At 63.7% G+C, this 22,048-nt stretch overlaps 2 protein-coding genes across 2 annotated transcripts; both read left to right on the forward strand.

The window, feature by feature from the left end:
• Nucleotides 1-2,895: 2,895 nt before the first annotated feature.
• Nucleotides 2,896-4,313, forward strand: LOC136371393 (uncharacterized). Its single transcript, XM_066335486.1, has 2 exons — nucleotides 2,896-3,201; nucleotides 3,371-4,313. The coding sequence occupies exons 1-2, from the start codon at nucleotides 2,896-2,898 to the stop codon at nucleotides 4,307-4,309; spliced, it is 1,245 nt and encodes a 414-aa protein (XP_066191583.1). The 3' UTR covers nucleotides 4,310-4,313.
• A 1,418-nt stretch (nucleotides 4,314-5,731) lies between these two features.
• Nucleotides 5,732-11,164, forward strand: AHDC1 (AT-hook DNA binding motif containing 1). The gene is given in 32 exon segments (XM_066335188.1): nucleotides 5,732-5,912; nucleotides 5,914-5,955; nucleotides 5,957-5,986; nucleotides 5,988-6,258; nucleotides 6,261-7,031; nucleotides 7,034-7,190; nucleotides 7,192-7,383; nucleotides 7,385-7,622; nucleotides 7,624-7,710; nucleotides 7,712-7,823; nucleotides 7,826-8,031; nucleotides 8,033-8,080; nucleotides 8,083-8,127; nucleotides 8,129-8,197; nucleotides 8,199-8,399; nucleotides 8,401-8,556; nucleotides 8,558-8,815; nucleotides 8,818-8,910; nucleotides 8,912-9,010; nucleotides 9,012-9,047; nucleotides 9,049-9,107; nucleotides 9,109-9,182; nucleotides 9,185-9,265; nucleotides 9,268-9,305; nucleotides 9,307-9,448; nucleotides 9,451-9,647; nucleotides 9,649-10,030; nucleotides 10,033-10,274; nucleotides 10,276-10,468; nucleotides 10,471-10,572; nucleotides 10,575-10,612; nucleotides 10,614-11,164. Coding segments are annotated over 32 exon segments (4,956 nt in total). The 5' UTR covers nucleotides 5,732-5,753; the 3' UTR covers nucleotides 10,752-11,164.
• Nucleotides 11,165-22,048: the final 10,884 nt, after the last annotated feature.

Here is a 22,048-nt window from a genome sequence, read left to right on the forward strand (position 1 = left end):
GTGGCTGTTTAGGGGAGATGGTTTCGTGCAGGGAAGATGGTCCTTGCATGGAAGGTGGTCGTTTCAGGATGGATTATTTCTCCTGGGGAAGATGGTCCTCGCAGGGGAGGTGATCCTCGCAGGGGAGATGGTTCCTTGCAGCAGCAGGAATAGGGGCCTGAACAGGCATCCCCAGCCCTGCCCATCTCAAGGGCATCGTGCCACCTTCTGGTGCTGGGAGCTGAACCTCTCAAGGCTTCCACTGGCTCCAGGAGCCCCAGGCCTGGATGATGCCAGGTGGGGCTCTGCAAAAAGGACACCCGGTGGCAGTGGCACATCCAGAGCCAGGGCCAGGAGAAGGGTCATGTTCCCTGACTCAGCACTGTCCCCAGCAGCACAGATGTGTCCCTGGGGTCCCTGTTGCAGGACCAGGGGGCTTGCAGGGAAATGAGCTCCCCAGCCACCTTCCTGCAGTTTTGGGTTATGAGGAGATGTCAAGACCTTTGGCACCCATTGTTTATCACCCAGTGGTCCCAGACCCTCCCTCCCAGTGCCAGGGCGGGTGTCTGAGCCTGCCCTGGGGGTGTGGCACCCTGGCATGATGCCAGAGGGCAGAGCCCAGGTATGTTTGCCCCACGTGCCAGCCAACCCCTTCCTGGCACTGCTGTCCCTGCAGCGTGTTGGAGAGACATGTCCCCTCCCCAGCTCCCTGCTTGGGGGGCGCCCCAAAAAACCTCTGATAGCCCCACAAAGGGAACTGGCGGCCAAACAGCTCGTCTGGACCCGTTACCTAAGATGAAACCCAGGCGCCATCTGCTCCATCTCCTAATTAAGAGCATGGCAGAGGAGTCAGGGCAGCGGGGGGACATGGTGACAGCAGAGGGGATGTGACAGCGGGGTTCCAACCATAGGGTGACAACTGGAGGAAGGGTCAGGGCTGCCTGCAGGCACTGTGTGCCCCAGCACCCATCTGTGCCCGCCCCTCTGACCCCCCGGCTCTTGCCTGGGTCCCAGTCACAGGCTGGTGAGTCCCCAAGGTGGGTGGGTGCTCTGGGAGCTGCCAGCGGTACCCGGAGAGGACCCCCAACAGCCCCGGCGCCGATGAGTGCCCCACCTCAGAGGAGGGCAGGGGGCTGGCAGGGGATGAGGTGTGCGGAGGAGGAGGAGGAGGGAGCAGGACCCGGGTGCTTTGGGGTCCGTGATGCTGAATTGGAGGGGACGTGGAGCTCGGCGTGAAGGGGGTGAAGGCAGAGGGACCCCCCGCGTGGCTCAGGGAGGAGGTGGCCGCTGGGGGGGCTGGCCGGGGAACACGGAAACCCTCGGCGAGCGCCTGCCAGGAAGCTGTCACTGGAGGGGATTTTCCATTGGTGTCAGCAGGCGCAGGACGGGCTGGGGGGAACTCGAGGGGCGGGGGTTGGGGGCGCCTGGGAGGGGACCGGGGGGGTGCAGGGGGGTGCGAGGGAGGGGGCGCGGAGGGGACAAGCTCCCCGATGGCCCAGGGGTGCGCAGGGGAGTGGCACCCCCGCGGTGTCCTCAGAGGTGGGAACGGGAGGAGAACCACCATTGGGGGTGTGTGTGAGTGTGCAAGGGAGAGGCTCCGCCGCGGCGTCCCCGTGTGCGACGCGAGTGGGACAGCCCCGGTGCCACTCGGAGGGGCAAGTGGGGCACCCCTGCAGCGGAAGGCCAGCTGTGCACACAGGACACGGGTGTCAGCGGGAACCGGAGACGCCCCCGCGCCCATATGGGGGCACTTAGGGCCACCCCAAACCACCGCAGCGCCCCGCGGTGCCCAAGGACCCCCGAGGCGATAGGGGGGCGAGAGGGAGGACACCCCGTCCCCGTCCCTGCCGCTGCCGCCGCGGGCTGCTGGGCACGGCGCCCCGGCGGGCTGGGAGGCGTCGGGCCAGCGTGTCCCCATCTGTGTGGCGGCTGTGTCCCTGCCGCCTCCCTGTCTCCCGGTGGCATCTCCGGCCCCACCCTGACGTCTGGGTGGCCTCGGAGCCGGGCACTAAACCACGTCCGTGTCCTGCGGGGCCATCCCTCCATCCCCCCGCCGCCACGCCGGTGCCAAGACGGCCCCTCCGTGCCCGCCCTGTGCCAGCGCTGCGGGTCGGGGCTCAGTGCCAGCAGCCTCGGGGAGCCGTGGGGGGCTTGGGGCCGCCTGCAGCCCCCTGCACACTCATGCTGCCACCCCACGGCACCCTTTCCACCAAAGAGGGACCCTGTCTGGATGGAGTGGAGGAGGTGGGGGGACATTCTGCCGGGTTGGACGGGGCTTGGAGCGACCTGGTCTAGCGGAAGGTGTCCCTGCCCATGGCAGGGGGCTGGAAGGAGATGAGCTTTAAGGTCCCTTCCAACCCAAACCATTCCATGATTCTGATTCCTCTCGCCGCCAACCTCCGTCAAGCCTGAAACCGTTAAACTAATTAAAGCTTTGCAGCAGCAGGATTAAGCCCGGGCAGGGGAGGTGGGAGCCCAGGTAGTCGATTAGTTCACCAGGCGAGGATATTGGATTTCTGCGAGGCGAGTCAGCAGTCTTCGGGGGCTGTTATCTTTGCAGGGCTGCGGGGTCAGGAGGTGGGAAGCGGAGGTGACTGCAATCTCGCCCGCTTCATCCCCCCGCTCTTCATCCTCACCCCCCCGGCCTCGCCGCAGCACCCGGTCTGGCCGGCTCTCCCCCGCCCGCGGCGCCCATCTCTATCTCCTTCTCCCTCCGTCCCTCCTCGCTTGTGTGGTCTCGGCTGGTGTTTTGTAACCAGTGAGGAGAAAAAAAAAATTAAAAGAAAATTTTTTAAAAGGGGGGAAAAAAATTAAAAAAAAAAAAAAAAAAAAAAAAAAAAAAAAAAAAAAAAAAAAAGCCCTACCCCTGGCGAGGAAGCCAGGAATGGCGAGGTCCGGAGAGCCTAATGGGAAAACATGTGGCGGCTGCCTGGGGCTGAGCGGGGAGGTGAAAGTGAGCGCGGCGGCGCGGCGAACATCCCGGTGCGCCCCGCGCCCCCTCGGCACCGCCGCTGCCGGGCTCCCGCCTGCGCTCCCACCCTGCTGGGGGATCGGGCTGCTGCCTGCCCCGCGCTGACGGCCGTTCGGGGGGCTGCAGGTGGTCCCCGCTGGGGTTCGGACCGGGCGAGGGCGGAGTCCCGGCGCGGGGAGTGTCCTCCGCTGTCACGGGACGCGTGTCCCCCCCGCGGGACCGAGGGCAGGGGCCGGACCCCGGCGGTGGGGGTTAGAGCCACGGCATGTGCCCAGCGCCCGCGGCAGCGGGGGGGCACACCGGGGACGGCCGTGGGCCGTGAAGGACATGCAGAACACGGGCCGCGGGGCGTCCAGAGACCCCGCACACCCCGGTGGGGACCCCACGGGCGGCCCGCGGTGATTGACAAAGCATCCGCAGCTCCGCGCCCCTCGGACACACCGGGGGACGGCGGCGCAGAGCTGGGGGGCTGCACCCCGACACCCCCCGGCACCCCGAAGCTCCCCGTCGAGCCGCGTGTGCGGCGGGGACCGGCTCCCGGCGGCTGTTCTGGAAAACTCCCGTTTGTTTCCTTCCTGCCTACCTCCCCTCCGACAGCTCCCTGGGCACACCAGCAGCCTCAGCAGAGACGAGACCGGTCTTTCTAGCACATATTTTCCTGCTCCACATAGCCCTCGGTGTAACTTTACACCGAGGTGCCCGCATCTCCGCGGTGCCAGCGCTGCGCCCAAAGGCTGGCGGGGAGACGGGGAAAGGGGGGGATGCGGATGGGCTGACAGGTTTGAATTCTCTTTCCCTGCCTTGTTGATAAGTTGTCACGCTAATCCAGACACCGGGAAGAGCCTGGATCACGCCGAGCGGCTGCGTGTGTGTCTGCGGGTGTGTGCTGGGGGAGGGAGCCAAGCGGCAGGGATTCACACGCGGCGCTGGGGAGGGAAAGCAGGAGGACGTGCTGGCACGGGGGGCTGGCGAGGGGCTGAGGGGCTCCACCGTGCGCCCCTGTGCCACACGGGCAGCGGCTGTGGGTGCCTGGTCCTCCTGCGGGAGGCCGGGGGCCAGAGCTTTCTGCACACGCGTGTGCGATGTGGATATCGCACGCGTGTGCCTACAGCCTGGTGGGGAGGTGCTCCCCCTCGTGTGGGCAGCCCTCGGTTCACGGTGGGGAGGAAAGGGTGGTCCTGCCCCAAAACGCCACCCCGGGCACCCCGTGATGGGGCGAAGGGCACAGCGTGGGTGTCCCCGTGGGCTGTGGCTTCCAGGGGGAGGCGTCAACGGGTGGCACACGGCGTCCCCAGCCATGCGGGCACCCACGGCAGCCGGGGCGGGTGGTGCTCCCAGGGGAAGGGGCCGCTGGGCTGATGTGCGGGGGTCTCTCTCGAGCAGATGGGAGCTCGGGTCGCCTGCCAGCCCCTCGCACTGGAGAACGGTGCCAGCCCGCCAGCCGAGTGGTTCCCGCGTGCCCAGGGCTCCGGCCCCCGCCAGCCCGGCAGCGACGGCGACAGCAGGAGCTTCCGAGTGAACCTGCACTGCAAACACCCCCGAAACAGGTACCTGGGGGCCTCACCCTAAAAAGGGGGTGCGGCACCAAGGGGGCACATCTTGCTGCCGATGTTCTGTCCATCTCTGTCGGGGAGATACGGGGTGAGAGGCTCCCCCGCTCCGCACAGCCTCCCGGCTTGGGACTGGGGGGTGAATAGAGGGGGTGCAGCCCCCACGGAGGGCAGCGTGGGCTGTGCAGTGGGTACGTGGTGCCCGGCGCCCACCCGTGAGTGCCTGAGCCACCCCTCCGCCTCCCTCGCTATACCCCATTCCAACGAGGGGAAACTGAGGCAGGCGCCACAGAGGGGCGTCCCGGCGAGGGGAGGGGTGGCACCGGGCGGTGTCGCCGCGGGTGGGGGTTGCAGCTGTGCGTGGGGTGTCCGCGGGTGGGTGGGAGCCGGGGGGATGCGGGGGGTGGGATGTGCTGAGCCACCTCCTCGGGCGAAGACCCCCCCGTGTGTCCGGAGCGCGGCTCGCCGGGGACACCTAGTGGCAGCGCCACCAAAGGACCCCCGCCACCCCCCGCCCCACGGACGGGGTGGTGGTGGCGGTGGGGACGGGAGGGGGGCGTAAACCTGTCCCCTCTGTCCCCCAGATCAGAGGCAGCTTCCCCCTCTTTGCCCATCCCCCGCAGCCCCGACGCCACGGTGATGGGCGGCCGTGGGAGCTCGGGAGGATCAGGCCCTGGTATGTCCCGTGGAGGGACTGGCACGGGGGTGGTGGGCACTTAACTGAGTCCCCCCGGTGCGGGGCGGACCCTGCACACCCCTTCCTTTGCAGAGAGCTCAAGTGCAATAGCAGGAGCAGCAGCAAAGCGAGGGTAAGTTCCAACCCCAGCCCTCAGACCTCCCCACGGACACCCGAACTCTGCCCCTGTGGTGGGGTGGGAAAACCCAGATCCTCACTGGAACCAGTTACACCCTTCGCCTGGAGGGGGCTCTGTGCAGCAGTCTGGCACGAGTGGTCCTGGTGTGGGGAGGACATCCAGCCCCCTGCTCCTGAGCTAGGGAAGGCATCCAGGTCCCCCAAATCCCCGTTTCCCAGCTGTGAGCAGGGCTGTCACATATCCTGTGGAGCCAGCCGGGTCTTTGCTGGAGGCAGTGCAGAGGGAGCTGGGGGACGGACACGGGGACCTCATCCTGAGAACGAGGTGCGGGGAAGGAGTGAGGCTCTGCTGGCTGTTTTTTGGCTGACAGTGCCTGCGGAGCCTCACCGTGCCCCTCTCTGCCGCCCACAGGTCCTGGTGTCACCTTCCCTGACCCCCATGTCAGCAACTGCTCGCGCCAAGCGGCACGCGGGGGAGGAGGAGGTCAGGATGCGCGTGAAGCCCCCGGGCCCAGTGGTAACGACCAGCGTTGTGCGTGGCTCGCCCGACTACGTCCGAGAGCCCAAATTCTACCCGCCGGGACACCCGGTGCAGCGGCCCCCCCGCCTGCCCGGCCGAGAAGGCGCGGTCCTGCAGTGTTGCTCAGCTTCCCTGAGGGCTCGTGCCCCGCGCATCGGCCGGGAGCACCAGGCAGGTTCGCTGCTGCACGGCGACCCGGCCGACCGCTGCCAGAGCGTCCACGGGGGCACCAAGGGCGGCGAGGACCTGCTGGGCTGTGCCGGGGAGCCCCGGATCCTGGGGGGCAGCGCAGAGGAGGCATCCGCCCGCGACCGGGCGCCCAAAACCTTCCCCAACGCGACGCTGGCCTCGGGCCGCTGCAACGTAGACGGCATCCTCGCCTTGCTCCGGAGCAAGTGCGGCAACGGGCACATCAACCTCCACCCGTGGTGCAGCTCATCGACATCATGAAGGACCTCAACCGCCTCTCCGAGGACCTCAAGAACAGTGGGGTGCACCTGGACTGTGGCAGCCTCCGTGGTGGCGGTGGGGCTCACGAGGACAGCCGCCTCCTGCCCGCTGACCGTGACCTCCAGTACAGCTTCTTCTCCTCACCCTCCCTGGCCAACAGCATCCGCAGCCCCGAGGAGCGGGGCGTGCTCCTCAAACCTGACCTGTCGCGGCATCCCCGGCCCCCAGCACGCGATGGAGAAGCTGAAGGAGGCGGGGGGAGCACCCCGCAGCCCCCAGGACACAGTGTGGGTGTGGGGGATGTCTCCAAAGCTCCTGTGGATGAAGCTGGCTGCTCCCAGCCCGATGCCGGCGATTACTCAGAGCTGGCCGAGGCGGACATCCTGAACGAGCTGGCCTCCCTGGCTTGCCCGGGGACGCAGCTGCTGGAGTCGCAGGCGATGGAGCCACAGCCCCAGTTGCTGCCAGCCCAAGAGCTGGACTCCCAATCCCGGCTGTTGGATTCCCAGTCCCTGGAGTCACAGCCCCAGCTGCTCGATTCACAGAGCCTGGAGCCGCTGCCGGAGTCACTGGAGCTGCAAAACCTGGAGCCGTTGGGGCTGCAGTCGCTGGAGCCGCTCTCTGAGTCACTGGAGCTGCAGTCGCTGGAGCCTCTGTCCGAGTCGCTGGAGCTGCAGTCACTGGAGCCGCTGGCAGAGCCTCTGGGGCTGCAGACCCTGGAGCCTCTGCCCGGAGCGCTGGAGCCCCCCTGCTACCCACTGAGCCCTCACTGCTGGAGCCGCAGCCACTGGGAACGGTCTCGGAGCTGCTGGAGGCGCAGCCGGGAGCTGGGGACCCTCTGCGGCCCCACGGGCTGCAGCCCCGCCTCGGGGGGTGCCCCCTGAGCGCTATGGTGAAGCGGGGTCCCTGGGGGCCGGGGGGCCGGGCGCTGTGCCGAAGACCACCGCAAGTACGCCCTGCGCCGGACAGATAAGCCAAAGATGCTGTGCCGCCGGAGGAGGGCGGGCCGAGGGCGCCGGGTGGATGTCACCCCCGAGAGCCGCGTCCTGTCCCCCCTGGCCCTGCCCGCTGAGATGCCCCCGGGCCCGAGGAGCCCAACACCCCAGTGCTGAGCCCCCGCCGCCGCCGACCCCCACCACGCTGGACCCCAACGAGATGCCCAAAGCCCCCGCGGCGGGAAAGAAGAGCAAGTGCCGGGGGGTGAGGAAGATGGTGGTGAAGATGGCCAAGATCCCTGTGTCCCTGGGGAGGAGGAACAAGACCACCTACAAGGTGTCATCGCTCAGCAGCAACTTGAACCTGGAGGGGAAGGAGCTGGCAGCCAGCAGCTCCATGGAGGCCCACGCCGCTGCTCAAGATGAAGAACAATGGACGCAACGTGGTCGTGGTGTTCCCCCCTGGCGAGATGCCCATTATCCTGAAGCGCAAAGCGGGGCCGGCCTCCCAAAAACCTGCTTCTGGGCCAAGCCAAGCCCAAGGAGCCCACCCCGGAAGTGAAGAAGAGGAGGAGGAGGAAGCAGAAGCTGGCCTCGCCCCAGCCTCCTACATTGCCGACACCAATGACAGCAAAGCCGACTATTCGGATGTGCTGGCCAAGTTGGCTTTCCTCAACCGGCAGAGCCAGTGCTCGGGGCGCTGCTCACCGCCCCGCTGCTGGACCCCCAGCGAGCCCGAGTCCATCCACCAAGCCCCCGACACCCAGAGCATCTCCCACTTTCTGCACCGTGTCCAGGGCTTCCGCCGGCGCGGGGGGCAAGGCCGGGGGCTTCGGTGGGCGCGGGGGGAGCCACGCCGCCCCGCGCCGCCCCGCTGCTCCTTCAGCGATTTCTTCGAGGGCATCGGAAAAGAAGAAGAAAGCGCCCACGGCCCTGCACGCGGACCCCGTGCACCCTCGCAAGCGCGGCCGGCTGGAAGCCCGATCCCGTGGGGAAACCCAAGCGGAAGCGACGGGCGCGCAAGAACGGGGCGCTTTTCCCCGAGGCCGGCTCCGGGCAGAGCTCGGGGACGGCCCCCGCCGCAGAGTGGGGCGGGGGGGAGAAGGGCAGCCCCTGGGCCCCCCACCACGGCCACCCCGGCAGCCAGGCTGGGCGCAACGGCGGCTACCAAGGGGCCGAGCGGGAGACCGTTCCACGCCGCGGGGCTGGGAGTCCGGCTCCTCCGGCCCCGCGCTGGTTTCTATGCCGGCAGCGCGCCGTCCTCGCAGACGGAGACCGGCCCCGAACGGCACAGCCTCTTCACCGGGTACTTCCGCTCCTTGCTGGACTCGGATGACCTCCTCTGACCTGCTGGACTTCGCCCTGTCCGCGTCCCGCTCCGAGTCCCGTAAGTCAGCGGCTGCCTACACGGCGGCGCCGGCCGCGCTGCCCGGCCAGCGGGGCATGGCTGCCTACACGGCCCGCGGCGGCAAGGTGGCGGCGGCCAACCCCGGTGCCGAAGCCGCCTTCCACGCGGCTATGCAGGGTCGGCCGGCGTTCCCGCCCGGCCGTGCCTCCGGCGGCTACGGCGTGACCCAAGGCTCGTCCGAGTGCCGGCGGGCACCGAGTCCTTCCCCAAACTGGCCCCGCCGTCGGCCGTGTCCCGGTCACCCACGGCTCACCCGGCGGCCAGCGGCAACCCCGGCTACTCCCCCGTACGGCAGCTACGGCAGCACCGGGCAGAGCGTGGCACCCGCCAGCGTGTTCCCGCCGGGAAAGCAGTACCCATCGGCACAGGACTGTCCCAACAGCAAAGGACTGCAGCTTCGCCTACGGCAGCGGCAGCAGCCCTCCCATCCTCGCCCAGCAGTGCCCACAGTGCCGGCTACGCGCCACCGACGGCTGCTCCAGTTTGCCGCTGGAAAAGCCGCCTTCTTCAACAGTGCCGAGCAGGGGGGGCAGTTCTCCAGCGCAGCGCACACCCCCTGCGCTGCGACAGCCGGGCCAGCACCGTCTCGCCCGGCGGCTACATGGTGCCCAAGGGGTCAGCATCCTATCAGCCCTCACCGAGAACTGCCGGCAGTTCCCCAGCGCCGCGCCCTGGGCCCTTCCGGCAAGGCTACAGCGGGTTGGATTGGAGCTCGGAAGCCTTCAGCCAGCTCTACAACCCGGGCTTCGAGTGCCACCTCAATGAACCCAATGTCATCCTCGATATCTCCAACTACACCCCGCAGAAAGCCAAGCAGCAGACGGTTCCGAGACCTTCTCCGAGTCCTCCTCCGACAGCACCCAGTTCAACCAGCCGGCTGGTTACCGGCGCGCCAACAGCGAGGCGTCCTCCAGCGAGGGCCAGTCCAGCCTCTCCAGCCTGGAGAAGCTGATGATGGACTGGAATGAGGCATCCTCTGCCCCTGGCTACAACTGGAACCAGAGCGTCCTCTTCCAGAGTAAACTCCAAGCCCGGTCGAGGCCGACGGAAGAAGGTGGATATGTTCGACACCTCCCACCTGAGTTTCTCCTCCTCTTCCTCTTCTTCCTCTGTGTACCCCTCCAAGAGGAACACGGGACCCCGGCAGCCCCGGGGCTCCCGAGGGGCCTGTGCCTCCAAGAAGGAGAGGGGGACGGGCAAAGCAAAGTTCCCCACCAAGTCACAGGCGGTGAACCCCCTCTTCCAGGAGAGCACGGACCTGGGCTTGGACTACTACAGCGGGGACAGCAGCATGTCCCCCCTGCCCTCCCAGTCCCGGGGCTTTGGGGTGGGGGAGCGGGACCCCTGTGACTACTCTGGCCCCTACTCCATGAACCCCTCCACCCCCTCGGACGGGACCTTTGTCCAGGGTTCCAGAGCGACTCCCCCGGTCTGGGGCAGCCAGATTTGGAGAGCAAGCACTTCCCTGCCCTCCCACACCAGCTGGCAGCCCCCAGCCAGCAGACTGTGTTCGAGGCTGGTTTGCAGAAAGCCTTCTCGCCCAACTGCTCCCCGACCTTGGCCTTCAAGGAGGACCTCCGGGCAGGCAGCATCCGAAAGTTGCCCGCCTGTGACTCGCTCAAACACAGCATGCAGGGGGGGGCCCTGCCCACACGCCCCACACCTGGCTTGCCGCGATCTCCCCATGCCTCAACCACACTACGACTCCCCCAGTTGCAAAAATCCCCCGTACTGGTATTCCCCCAATGCCAGCACCCGCAGCCCTTCGTACGACGGCAAGGCGGGGGCCGGGATGCTGGTAGACTTCATGGGCAGGACGGACCCCCCGTGTCTGAACCCCCACTGAGCAGCCCGAGCAGCACCCACCCCTCCAAGGGTGAGAAGGAGCCCTTGGAGATGTCCAGGGCTCACCACCGAGGACCCTACGCTTGCCCCTTGATCAATGACTGAACATCTCTCCCGTTCCAAGAGACTCAATGTTGCAAACTGCAGGACAACTACAGGTACCCCAGTTTTGCACCTCAAGGGCACCCCGTCATGGCCCCCACCCAGAAGAGCGGGTTTTTTGGGACCATGGTAGAGCAACAACACCCTGAGGACACTTTTACGGTCACCTCATTGTAGTGTCTGCTGACGTGCCAACCGGACAACGAGGTTTTGTTACGGGTAGGTGGGGGAGAACCTGGGGCGGAGGGTGGCAGAGGGGGACACAGGGGACCCTCAGGGCCCTTCTCATCATGTCCCCCTCTCTCTCTCCGTGTTGTGTTTCTCTTTCAGAGGTAATTTAGCCAGCACTTTTTTCTGGAACACTTTTCAAGTTCTGTATTTAACGGGATGGAACTGTTTGTTGTTTTCTAAAAAAAAAAAAAAAAGAAAAAAAAAAAGGAGGAAAAAAGGAAAAAAAGGAAAAAAAAAGATAAAAATAAGTGAAACTAAAGAAAAAAATTAATAATAATGGATGAAGAGAAACCCCCCCGTTTTTCCCCCTCCGCACTCCATCCCGCTCCGCCTTGCCCACCTCGGGCTCTGCTTTCCGGACTGCGGCCAGCCGCCCTGCAGCAGGACAATGGGACAGACGGGACGGACGGACGGCACGGTACAGCGCGGGCCCCGCCACAGCGCCGCAGGGCACGGCACGGAGGGCAGGAGGGAGCGGGGGCCAGCGCTGGGTGCCCCCTGCCGCAGCCGGCCCTGCCCCGGGGAGGCTGCCTGGGCATTCTTTTCCTTTCCTCGTCCCTCCCCGTCCGCTCGCTGGCCGCGGGGGCTGCCTCCTGACCGGGCGGACACCCATGGGTGTTGGTGAAGCGCTGACCCCCACCGGGCTCTGGCAGTGTCACCAGCGGGGCTCCGAGACGCCACCATCACCAGGTAAGTGACTCCCCCGCGCAGTCCCGGCCCCAGCAGCATGTGCTGGGTGCTCCGGTCCCCGGCCCACCTGCGCCCACCCTTGGGTGCCCCCCGCCCCTTCTGGGCTGTGAGCGGCTCCCTGGGTGCTGTGGCACCGAGCACCAAACTGGTGGCCCCTGTCGGCTGCAGTGTCTGGGGGTGGCTGTGGGGTGCAGGAGCCCGCCCCGGGGTGCCCCAGGCTCCTGTTTGGGTGCCGGCTGAGGGGAGCAGGACCGCCGGGGATGTGGGTGCACACACAAGGATGAGCAGGACCCCAGAGTGGAGTGCTGGGTGTGGATGGCAAGGACTCCAGATCCCCTGGTCAACGGGTGCCAGATTAGGGGGCGAACAGGACCCCAGACCCAGAGTATCGGGGTGCCGGATGAAGGAGGCGGGCAGGAGCCGGGTGTGTGGGTGCCCAGCCGCCTGGTTCCAGATCCGTGGGGATGTGGGTGCCGATGGGAGGTGGGCGAGCCCCCCGGGTGCCAGATGGGGGAACAGGACCCCGGCCCCCTGGCGGTGTGGGTGCCCGAGCCCTGGGCGGGTGGGTGCTGGGGAGGGCAGGGGCCCACCGCTCCTCACCCGTGTCTCCCTCTCCCCGCAGCCGCCAGCACCCGCAGCCCGCAGCCAGCGGCCGCCGGAGCGGAGAGCGAGAGCGGAGCAGAGGAGAGGGAGGGGGCCACCTCCGGAGGGGACCCGCCCCTGCCGCCCCCGGCCCCCGCCTCGGCCGTGGCGCCGGCGCGCGTTCTCTCTCTCCTCCCAGCCAGAAGCAGAGGGACTCTTTAAGTTTTATTTTTATTTGATTAATTTTCATTTCCTGCACAAAACCAGCAATTGTAAATACTTTTGAAGAAAAGAAGTTAAAAAAATGTTTAGGATTAAAAAAAAAAAAAAAAAATTAAAAAGCTGAAAAATCACGAAAAAAAAAAAAAAAAAAGAGAGAGAATCACGCACCGGAGGGAGAATCCACAAATGATGGAAAGCAGGCCTAAAGCATCCAAGAGGTGAATATGCAGCAGAAAAGAGCAAAAATCCCCCCAGTATGCACTGAGAAAAAATTTATTTACAGATCGAGCAACAAAAAAAAAAAAAAAGGAAAAAAAAAAAGAAAAAAGTAACAATAACCTATTATTGTATATAATGTTTATTATAAATCGTGTCTTGTATATTGCATTCTGTACATCTGCTGTGGTTTTGTGGTGTGCAACTTCCGCATGGGTTCCTTGGGTTTCCGTTGCCTTTTTTTTTTTTAATGATTCAATGATGATTTGAGTTTTATTTTATTATTATTCTGAAGAACGAAGGCAGGTTTTTGGTTTTTTTTGTTGGGTTTTTCAGTTAGTGTTTTTTTGGGTTTTTTTTGGCAGTACACACCCAAAGATCCAAATTTGTATAAAAACAAAAAGGAATTAAAAAAAAAAAAAAAAGAAAAGAAAAAAAAAAGAAGAAAAAAATTTTAAAAAGGAAAAAAAATAAGGAATAAATCAATCATAGACCCTCTTGGTGGGAGGGGGAACGGGGGGCTGGGGTAAAGGGGGGTCCCTTTCCCAGGGTCCCTGAGGCGGTGGCGGTGACGAGCTCAGGGTGTGGGTGCGTGTGTGGGTGCAGGTGGCCTTGGGGTCCTCTCCTCCCACAAATTCCCTGTGTGTCCCTCCCCTCCTCAGAGTTTGGCAATCTCTGTGCAGCTTGTGGGTTTGTGCAAAAAAAAAAAAAAAAAAAAAAAAAAAAAAGAGAAAACACACACACACAAAGAGAGGGAAAACCACCCTGAAATGGATAAAAAAGGCAAAATGCACAAAAGGAAAAATAACAAAAAAGGGAAAAAAATACCCAATTTGGTCAAAATACCCCGTCCTTCCCCTGCCCCCAGCTGCCCTGTGCAGTGCTTGTGCTGCCCTGGCCCGAGGGGCCCCCGTGAGCCTCCCGGCCCCGCTTTGCCCCTCAAACGGTCTTTTTGTGTTATTTAGGAAGGAATTTTAATAGGCACTTTTTTTATATTAAAAAGAAACCTATATATTGAGCGATGCCCGCTGCTTTCTTGCTTCTCTGTTTTGGGGGAGCACGGCCCGGCTGTGCTGGGGGCGGGTCTTGGAGGGTGTTGACCCTCCCTGGTTTCGGGGGGATGCCAGGATCTGCCTCGTGTGGGAATTGCATCGAGGAAAGCCGAATTTCGGTACAAACCGAGATGCCGTGTGACCCCCACTGCGGCCCCTCTGGGCGTGGGTGCCGCTGGGGACAGTGCCAGCGGCCCGGTGGCACTTCGGGGACCCCCGGGGGCTGGGCAGGCACGAGGGGTGCCCGGCCCTCCTGGCACCACTGTGGGGAAAAGGGGCGCGGGAACACGGGCCACTTCCCGGTGATGGATGGGAGAAGCGTCACCGCCAGCAAGGAGCAGAAAAACCAGCAGGAAAACAAGGACAAACCAATAAAATCCAGAAACGCACCGAGTTCAGGCCGGGCAGGAGGCGGGCGGGCGCGGGGAGGGCGCAGGTACCCGCGGGTGGCCGAGGGAGCGGGGTCGGGCTGCGGCACCGGGGCCGGGGTTTGCTATGGAGAGAACACTCGGCGCATACTGATGGATGCCGAGGGCGGGGGTCGGGGCCGCCAGCGCCACCGCCGAGGTGCCGAACGGGGTGGTGGCGTGGGAGGGACCCCCTCCGGCCGGCCTGGGCAGAACAAACCCCCCCGGCCGGATGAGCCCTGCCCCGCGCAGCTCTCCCCTGACAGGGGCCGGGGGCGCTCCGAGCACCCAGGTGGGCTCACGGACCCCACCTCGCCGTGCTGGGAGGGGAACAGGGAGCACCTGCCCGTCCCAGTGAAGGTGGCGATTGGGGAGACTTATTTCCCGCCCCAGGCCGAGGCGTGCAGGTGTAGGCGCTCAGGGGGCTCCAGACCCCCAAACATCCAACCTGGCTGGGGTTGGCAGTGTGTGGGGATGATGAGGGAGATGGGTCCCTCGGTACAACCACAAACTGGGGGCTTTGCTCCTCTGTCCCCCCACCAGGAACCCCACAGCACCCTCAGGTGGAAACTGGGGGTTGCTGGGGGAGGGCTGGGTGCTGTCCCTCCGCCCCGGCGTCCTAGGGGTGCCTGACACCCCCACCTCAAGGTGGGCACAGCACTGGGGGGCTACTGGTGAGGATGGGGTGAGGGTTGTAGCCCTCCTTCCCACCGTCCTCACACAGAGTGACGGAGCTTGGGGGAAATGGGACCCATCAGAGGCACCCGGATGTTTTTTCCACCCTGATGGGCACCAAATATCCCCTGACTGTGACGTACATAGAGGTAAACTGAGGCATGGGAGCGGGTTATGGGGTCCAGCCATCCCTGGTGCTGTGCCTGCATCCAGCACCCGTGCCAAGGTGTTTCACCCCTCTCTGGCTCCTCCATGACTCTTCTGCCAGGTCTTTTGGGGTCCATGACCGATCATCCCCAGCTTGGCTCCAATATGGTGCTTCCCACAAGCATCTCATTTACTCTTTCCCGCCCCGTTTTTCCTCTCTGCCATTTCAGGTCACAACAAGCAGCACAGAAAGATGATGAATTTCCCCCCAGTAGGTAAATCCCACCAGGAGCATCACCTGGCTCAGCCAGAGCCTCACTAGGTATGACCAGCTGCTTGGACCATAGCTGGATTTCACTTATTTTATATTTTTTGTCTTGTTTTGAAGCCTCAGTTATATCTCTCAAGCAGCATGAGCCACTCTGGAGCCCAAAAAACCTCGTGATGGAGCTGATTGTTGGGCATTGATCAGCACAAAATTTTTTTGGGGGGAAATGATTGTTTGCTATGTTTTTATTTTTTAGCATGGATTTTTTTGAGGTTTCTGGGAGCTGCTTTTGGGAGCACCCAGGGTGAGCCCAGCACAGCCACGTGGTGCACAGGGATGTGGGGTGAGCCAGCTCCTGGTGCCTGGCTGTACTTCTGGATGGAAATGATGATTTTAATTAAGCAGCTCTGCTGGGAGGAGGGTTCTGGCCTCTCAGGATGCTGGAGCTTGGAGGCCAGGGATGCTGCAGGACCATGGGATGAGGAATGCTCCACGTCAGAGGGGTCCAGGGCTGTGCCAGCACGGAGCCAGGGCACTGACCACTGGATCCATGGGGCAGACACCGGTGTAAGGACGCTCCGAGGGATGCGGCACGCACCTGGCAAACGCAGCTGTGCCTCAGTCCCACTTTTCCCCATCCCCTTGGAAACACGGCAGGAATTTGCCCTCCTGCCCTGCCTTCCCCTCCCGCCCATCACCTGGGGCTGGAGCCGGGGGAATTCCGCATTCCCCGGCGGTGTGCCGGGCCGTAGGATGGTGCACATGGATGCACACATGTTGCACAGCCATGTGCGCCATCACCCTGGCACGGGAAGCACACGGGACGCGTGTGTCGGTGCCAGGCCCCGGGCGAGGGCCGTGCCCCCCACCCCAGGCAGGGCAGCGGGCAGGAGCCGCCCTCAGCCCGCGGCGCTGGGGCCGGCGGATCCGCCGGGAGTTGCCGGGAGGCTTGGACACCCCCTTCTCCTTCAAATTAATGGCTGTGCCGTGAAGAAAATTGAAGCCATTATTCTTCGCTCGCATCCTTTATACCCACCAACTTCAACCACTTGACATGCTAATCACAGCTAACGAGGGAGGGAGGCGATTTCCCACGTCAAGACCTGCAATCCAGCGCAGCCGGGGGGAGCAGCCCCGTGTCGGGGGCACCGCACCCCAACAGCGGCTCCTGTGCCGGCCCTTCCGCCAGCACACAGCCCTCGAGCCGCGCTGGAGCCCCACGGCTGGTGTCATCACCACGGGCTGTTCTTGTCCTCAGCCCGGGACAGCCGCCGTGGGCCGGTGGGGGACCGCCGTGGGGCTGTGGCTGCCGGCGGTGCCACCCCGCCGTGGGCAGCCTGTGACAGGAGCGTCCCCTGCCCCGGCAGCGCGGGCGGCAGGGCCCGGCCGGAGCTCCACACCACCCCGGCTTTGCCCAGAGGAAGGGCCGGGCCCTCGGGAGGTTCCCCCAGCCGCCGTGGGTCTGTCCGCCCCATCCTCCCTCCGCTCTGCCGTGCGCTCCAGGGTCCAGCTGAGCCCTGACGCACTCACCGCACCCGCCTGTCCATCCAGGGCTGGATCCATCCCAGCCGCCAGCCGGGCAGAAAGCTCTGGAGTCCATTAACATTCCCCGGAGCGATCTATCCCCCTCTCTGCCCTGGCTCTGGCTTTCACTCGGGTTTTAATCAAGCCCAGCCTGGCGCCTCTTAAATAAGGGGGGGCGGATGGCACCCAGCTCCCCACATGGCACATGGGTGCTGCTGGCCCCGGGGCGGGTGCCAGGGAGGAAGGGCAGCCGGGGCAGGGTGTTTGCAGGGGTCTCCACTCTCCGGTAATTTTAAAAGGCATTTTGGAGCCAGAGGAGCTGAGCTCAGCAGAGCCAGGGCCAGCAAAGCCAGGGAATAAAAGCACAGGCGGTTGCAGGGTTGTTATTAATATTTGCTGATGGTGATGGAGGGAGGGCTCGGCACCAGGGGGGAAATGGCAGGCTGGGGTCCCTGGGAAGGGGGGATTTGGCAGCTGGATGCATGGGTCCCTTCCCAGCACCCCAGTGATGTGGGGGGCTGCAGGAGCCGTGCCAGCACTCCTGGGGACTCAGCTGGGGCAGGGTGGTGCTCCCCACAACAACATCCCAAAACAAAGCACAGGGGCTCAGCTGGGCTGTCCTGGGGGGCTGCAGGACCCCCCCGGGCTGCCTCCCTGGGTGACGGGGAGGGTTGCCGAGGGGATACCCATGGCATTGTCCCTGGGCAGCAGAACGCCAGGGGCACCTGGGGTGCCGAGCTTCCTGGGGCTCTGCCTCTTCCCTGCCGCAAAGGAAGCAGGAGCTGAGAGGGCAGAGCCCCCGTGGGGGGCTGGAACGGGCCCTTTGGCTGAGCCTGGCGGCTCTGCAGGGCCGCGATGGCCTCGCCAAGGGGAAGGAACCAGGAGTGACGCTGGATCTCACAGGATGGCAGAGGGGCTGGAACGGGGTTCGGGGATGTTGAGAGAGGGAGCTTCAGGGCAGCACATGGAGTTTTGGGGGGGCAACGTGTGAGCCAAGGCATTTGTTTTTCTGGGGGCCCTGGGTGTGAGTTATCAGCAGCGGCAGAAGCACGGCGCTTCCGGCCGGGAGTGCACGGCGCTCCTCGGGGAGGGATTAAGGGGATTATATTATATTTGTTATCACTGAGGGGGGGGAGGAAAAAAGAAGAAACCTCCCTTGCTGGGAACTCTGCCTAATCGGAGCACAGATTAGCTTCCTGCCTCCGACCAGCCAGGATGGGCTCCCTGTGCCTGTCCCACCGGCAGTGGGAGCCCCACTGGGGTGACACGGGGGTCACGGTCCCCAGGGATTCCCCCTGGCCTGAGAGCCACGTGTGGACCAGGTTTGAACACTCCAGTTACTGCCCAAAGCAGCTGTCACAGGGAATGGCAGCTCCCTCCAGTTCCCCCAGGACTGTGGGGACCATCACCCCCCATCCAGGCATGGTGACACCCGTCCTGGGAGATCAGCCCACAGGTCACTGCAGGGCCAGGCAGGAGGGACACTGCCCCAGGGACAGTGAGAGCCACCTCCAAGGCTCTCGGTGAGGGTGAGCTCGTGGCCATGGCCAAGGTTTTCCATCTCCTCTGGCATGGTGGGGGGATCTTGGATGGTTTGGGGCAGACCTTGGCAGGCTCAGAGGGAACTGGAGCTCAGCTTGGCAGCACAGGCAGGGGACTTGTGCCTCCCTCAGCAGAGGGATGAGGGCGAGATCCCAGCATCACCAGAGGATGGGGACAAGCTCAGCCCTGATGGGTCCTGTGCTGCTCCCTGAGCATCCACTGCCCAGGGGCCTCTGGTGGCCTGGGGATGGAGATGCCCCTGGACCCCTGGCACAGAGGAGTCACCCTTGTCCTGCTCTGTGGGTGCAGAGTGTCACACCACAAGGCAGAGGAGGTGTAGGACCACTCTGGGTGCTCTGGGTGCAGTCATCTCAGGAGATCCAGCGATTTTCTCCCCCCTCTTTAAGCCCCCATCTCTTCTCTACAGGCCCAGAAGTCCCCACAGAACAGCTTCACACGTGCACATCTTGAATTTTCCTTCCCCAAAACCCTCAGTTCCCAGCAAGCAGGGGCCGAGCCAAGTCCATACATGGGGTTGTAGGCACTGGGACAGTCGCGCTCTGATTTTCCCTTGCCTGGAGCAAGGCTGAAGCCACCACCCCACTGCAGAGAGCCCATCATTAGAGCCCCTTCCACACTCCCCATCCACTGATGGACCCACGATTTCCTTTAGTCTTTATTTACACTTTATTGCTCTTGTTTTTGCACTGGCAAAGCGCTGCTGGAGAGCACAGAAATCCTTCAGATCTCGGCTGGCAGCAGAGCTCTGCCTAATCATAGTCATTATCTGGAAGCAGGTAATGGGCATCTTTCCCATGTTAATTTGAAAACAGAATCAGCGAGAGCAGGACACCGGGGACAGAGCCTGTTCCCAGCACCAGCCACTCCCTTTGCATGGTTTTGGGGTGGTTTCGTGGATGTTGGGGTGTGGGTTTGGGATGGGGCAACACGGAAACCCAGGCAGAACCACGTGCCAAGCCTCGTGGCTCAATAAATCAGCCAGGAAAGGGGTTGCTGGCCGGAATCCTGCACGGATGGAGCCTGTCCTTGCTGCCACAGCAATAAAATCCCCTGGCCTTGTTTTTTTTGGCGGCGAGGAGGATGATGGTGGCTCTCCCTCCTCCCTTCGCCACCGTCAGAACTTGCCCCCGTGGCTGGGTCCTTCGCTAACAAGGACTCGTCCCTTTTATCCCCAGCGGCAGGAGGGGACGGGGATGGAGGTGAGAGGCGAGGATTTCTCCCGGGGCCGGGAGGGAAGGCTGGGTGGCGTTGGAGTTTCTTTTGCTGAGATACCATTAACGAGTGAGCAAAGGTTGCGGGAGTCTCCATGGAGACAAGACAGCAAGAGAAGGGAGCGGGTGTGCGCTGGGTGAGAGCTGATTAGTAAATGTCAGCGGCACAGCCACTGCCCGCGCCACGCTGGCGCGGGGACCGCCGGGCACCCCCGCACCGGGCACCTCCCGGGCACCTCCCGGACAGCCCGAGCGTCCCCTGCACCCTGCCCGTCCCCGGGTACCCCGGGCACCCCTTCCACCCCGTGGGCCCCACTGCAGCCCGGGGTCCTGTGCACCACAGCTACTCTGTCGTGTGTCCCCGCATCCCCGGCACCCTGGGCAGCCCGTCCACCCCGCGTGCATCATCTCATCCTGCCTATTCCCTGCATCCAAGGCACCCTGTGTGTCCATGTCCTGCATCCCAAGCACCCTGTCCATCGTGTTCCGCCCCCGGTAGCCCAGGTGTCCTTGTGCATGCCAGGTCCACGGGAATCGGGGATGCAGGAGAAGCCTTGGGAGCATGTTTCCAAAGCATCCTCACAGCTCTGGTGCTGACAGCCCTGGCTCCTTTCCCGCAGGGAGCAGGGATGCAGCTGTGCCTGCTGGGATAGGGGCAGTTGGCCAGGGAAGAGACATCCAAGGCTTCAACAAGCTGCCATCTCCTCCCTCCCGCGGAGAATGTCCCCTTTCCCAATCCCTGAAGCATGCAAAGAAAGGATGAGGCTGGACCTGCTGGATCCCACCTGGTTTTCAGCAGAATCCAAGCCCAGGCTGAGGGAATCAGGACTGGGATGAGGCACTGAAATGTGCCAGGGTCTGTCTGGGGTTTTCACGGGCTTGGACATGGCTGGAGCCCACCTGGGAGGAGGTGGGAGGCAGGAGCAGCCCGGCTGCCCTTCCCCATCCCCTGGAGCATCATTTACCTCTAGCAGAACACAGGAAAGCACCTGGCAGGCAAGAGCACCAGGGAAATAAGTGTCTGGGTGCACAGCAGCAGGGAGGGGGGGCTGGATCCTGCAGTTTAGCAGGTTTTATTCAGCAGCTATAAACAGAGCAGGAGAGATAAAGGTTGCAGTGCAGATACAGATTAGGTAGGTCCCTTGAGGCTGTGACACCTTGAGATAGAGGCAGATCTTCTTCAAGGAAACGGCTTCCTGGCAGCTTGGAAAACACGGAGCTGAGCGGCCTCCAGCAGCACCTCAGCCCCTGCTCCACACCCACAGGGGAGAGCTGGGGGTACTGGGCCAGTATCCCGCGCACGCCATCCCTCCTGTGTGCCCCACTGCATCCCAGCTCCCCTGGACATCCTGTGGGACTCCCACGGGCGCCCGTGTCCCCGGGTGTCTGTGCACGCCAGCTCCCGGGCGCCCCACCCAGCCCGTGTGCCCATTTCATCCTGCCAGCATGCCGCTCGGGGCAGCCCCACGAAGTGCTGCCCGTGCCACTGAGGTGGGACTCACGGAGGAAAGGGATGCAAAAACCAGGCAAGAAATGGCTGTTTCAGTACGTGTGTGTGTGTGCCCGTCCCTCCCAGCAGGGCCGAAGGGACGGTGGCAGTGCCACAGAGACCCCGGGGCGGGGGACAGCAGTGTCACAGCGCAGGGGAGGCACAGACACTCCGGTGAGTGGCCCTGGGGTGCTGGCTCTGCCATCGCGGCTCCGACAGGGATTTGTTCGCTTCCTGGCGGGAGCGCCGGTGATTTACTCCCCGTGGTTTGGTTTAAAGCAGAAGCACAGAGCAGTAAGGAGATGGATGTCTGTGCCAGTGCCCTTCATCCCACGCCCTCTTCCCCATCAAGCCCAGAGGCTCGGTTTGATCCTCAGGCAGAGAGGGAGGGTTTAATATCCAGGTGCACCAGCAGAAACATGGCATGCCTTGTGGTGGAATTTCTCATCTGATCTCTGCTCCTGCAGTTTCTGAAGGGCATTAGCATCACCCCGGCTCTGCCGAGGACCAGGATGAGCTGCAGGATGGAAACTGGAAGTGTTTGATGCCACACTGCACAGGGCTTGCAGCAACCTGGTCTAGTTTTAAGGGTTTTAAGATCACTTCCAACCCAAGCCACGCCAGGACTCTGTTTCTGGGCTGGAGCAGGGAACTGCTTTTCCGAGCCCCGGAGTGACCCCCGCGTGTCCCTGTGGCACTGGGGTGCAGGACAGCGCCCACCCAGCAGGGCTGTCCCCTTGTCCCCAGCAGCGCTATTCACTACTCCAGGCTCCTTTAATCTCTTACTCCGTCCCCGGCCTCACGGAGTCACGGGGAGAAACGCAGCCGGGAGCCAAGGGCAGCCTCACCCGCGGGCCGGGGCGGGCGGAGCGGCCCATGGAGCCCGGGGACACCGAGGGACCCCGCTCGGGGCTGGGACACGCTCCTCCGCAGGCGGCTGGGCGGACTGCCGGTGGCCAGCCCGACACTGTCCCTGTCACCTGCGCCCCCCGCCCCACTGCCACCTATCCAAGGGCCCGTGCTTCCACCCTTTCTCCTGCACGCCTGTCCCATAACCCACACGCCTTGTCCCAACACTCCCACCCCCGATCCCAAACCCCGGTCCCAAACCCCAGCCCCGCCCTGGTCTGACACCCCCGCTCCCCCAGGTGGAACTTTCCTCCCAGGGCGGGAGACCATAGAGGCGAAAGGGAACAC

The sequence above is a fragment of the Sylvia atricapilla genome, chromosome 24 (genome assembly GCF_009819655.1).
Source record: "Sylvia atricapilla isolate bSylAtr1 chromosome 24, bSylAtr1.pri, whole genome shotgun sequence".
In the NCBI taxonomy this organism is placed as follows: domain Eukaryota; kingdom Metazoa; phylum Chordata; class Aves; order Passeriformes; family Sylviidae; genus Sylvia; species Sylvia atricapilla.

Bases quoted from the DNA above. Each gene is read 5' to 3' on its own strand.
- LOC136371393 (XM_066335486.1), top strand. From the start codon at position 2,896: ATGTGGCGGCTGCCTGGGGCTGAGCGGGGAGGTGAAAGTGAGCGCGGC. The intron at 3,202-3,370 runs GTTAGAGCCACG...AAGCATCCGCAG, and splicing joins GCCGGACCCCGGCGGTGGGG to CTCCGCGCCCCTCGGACACA.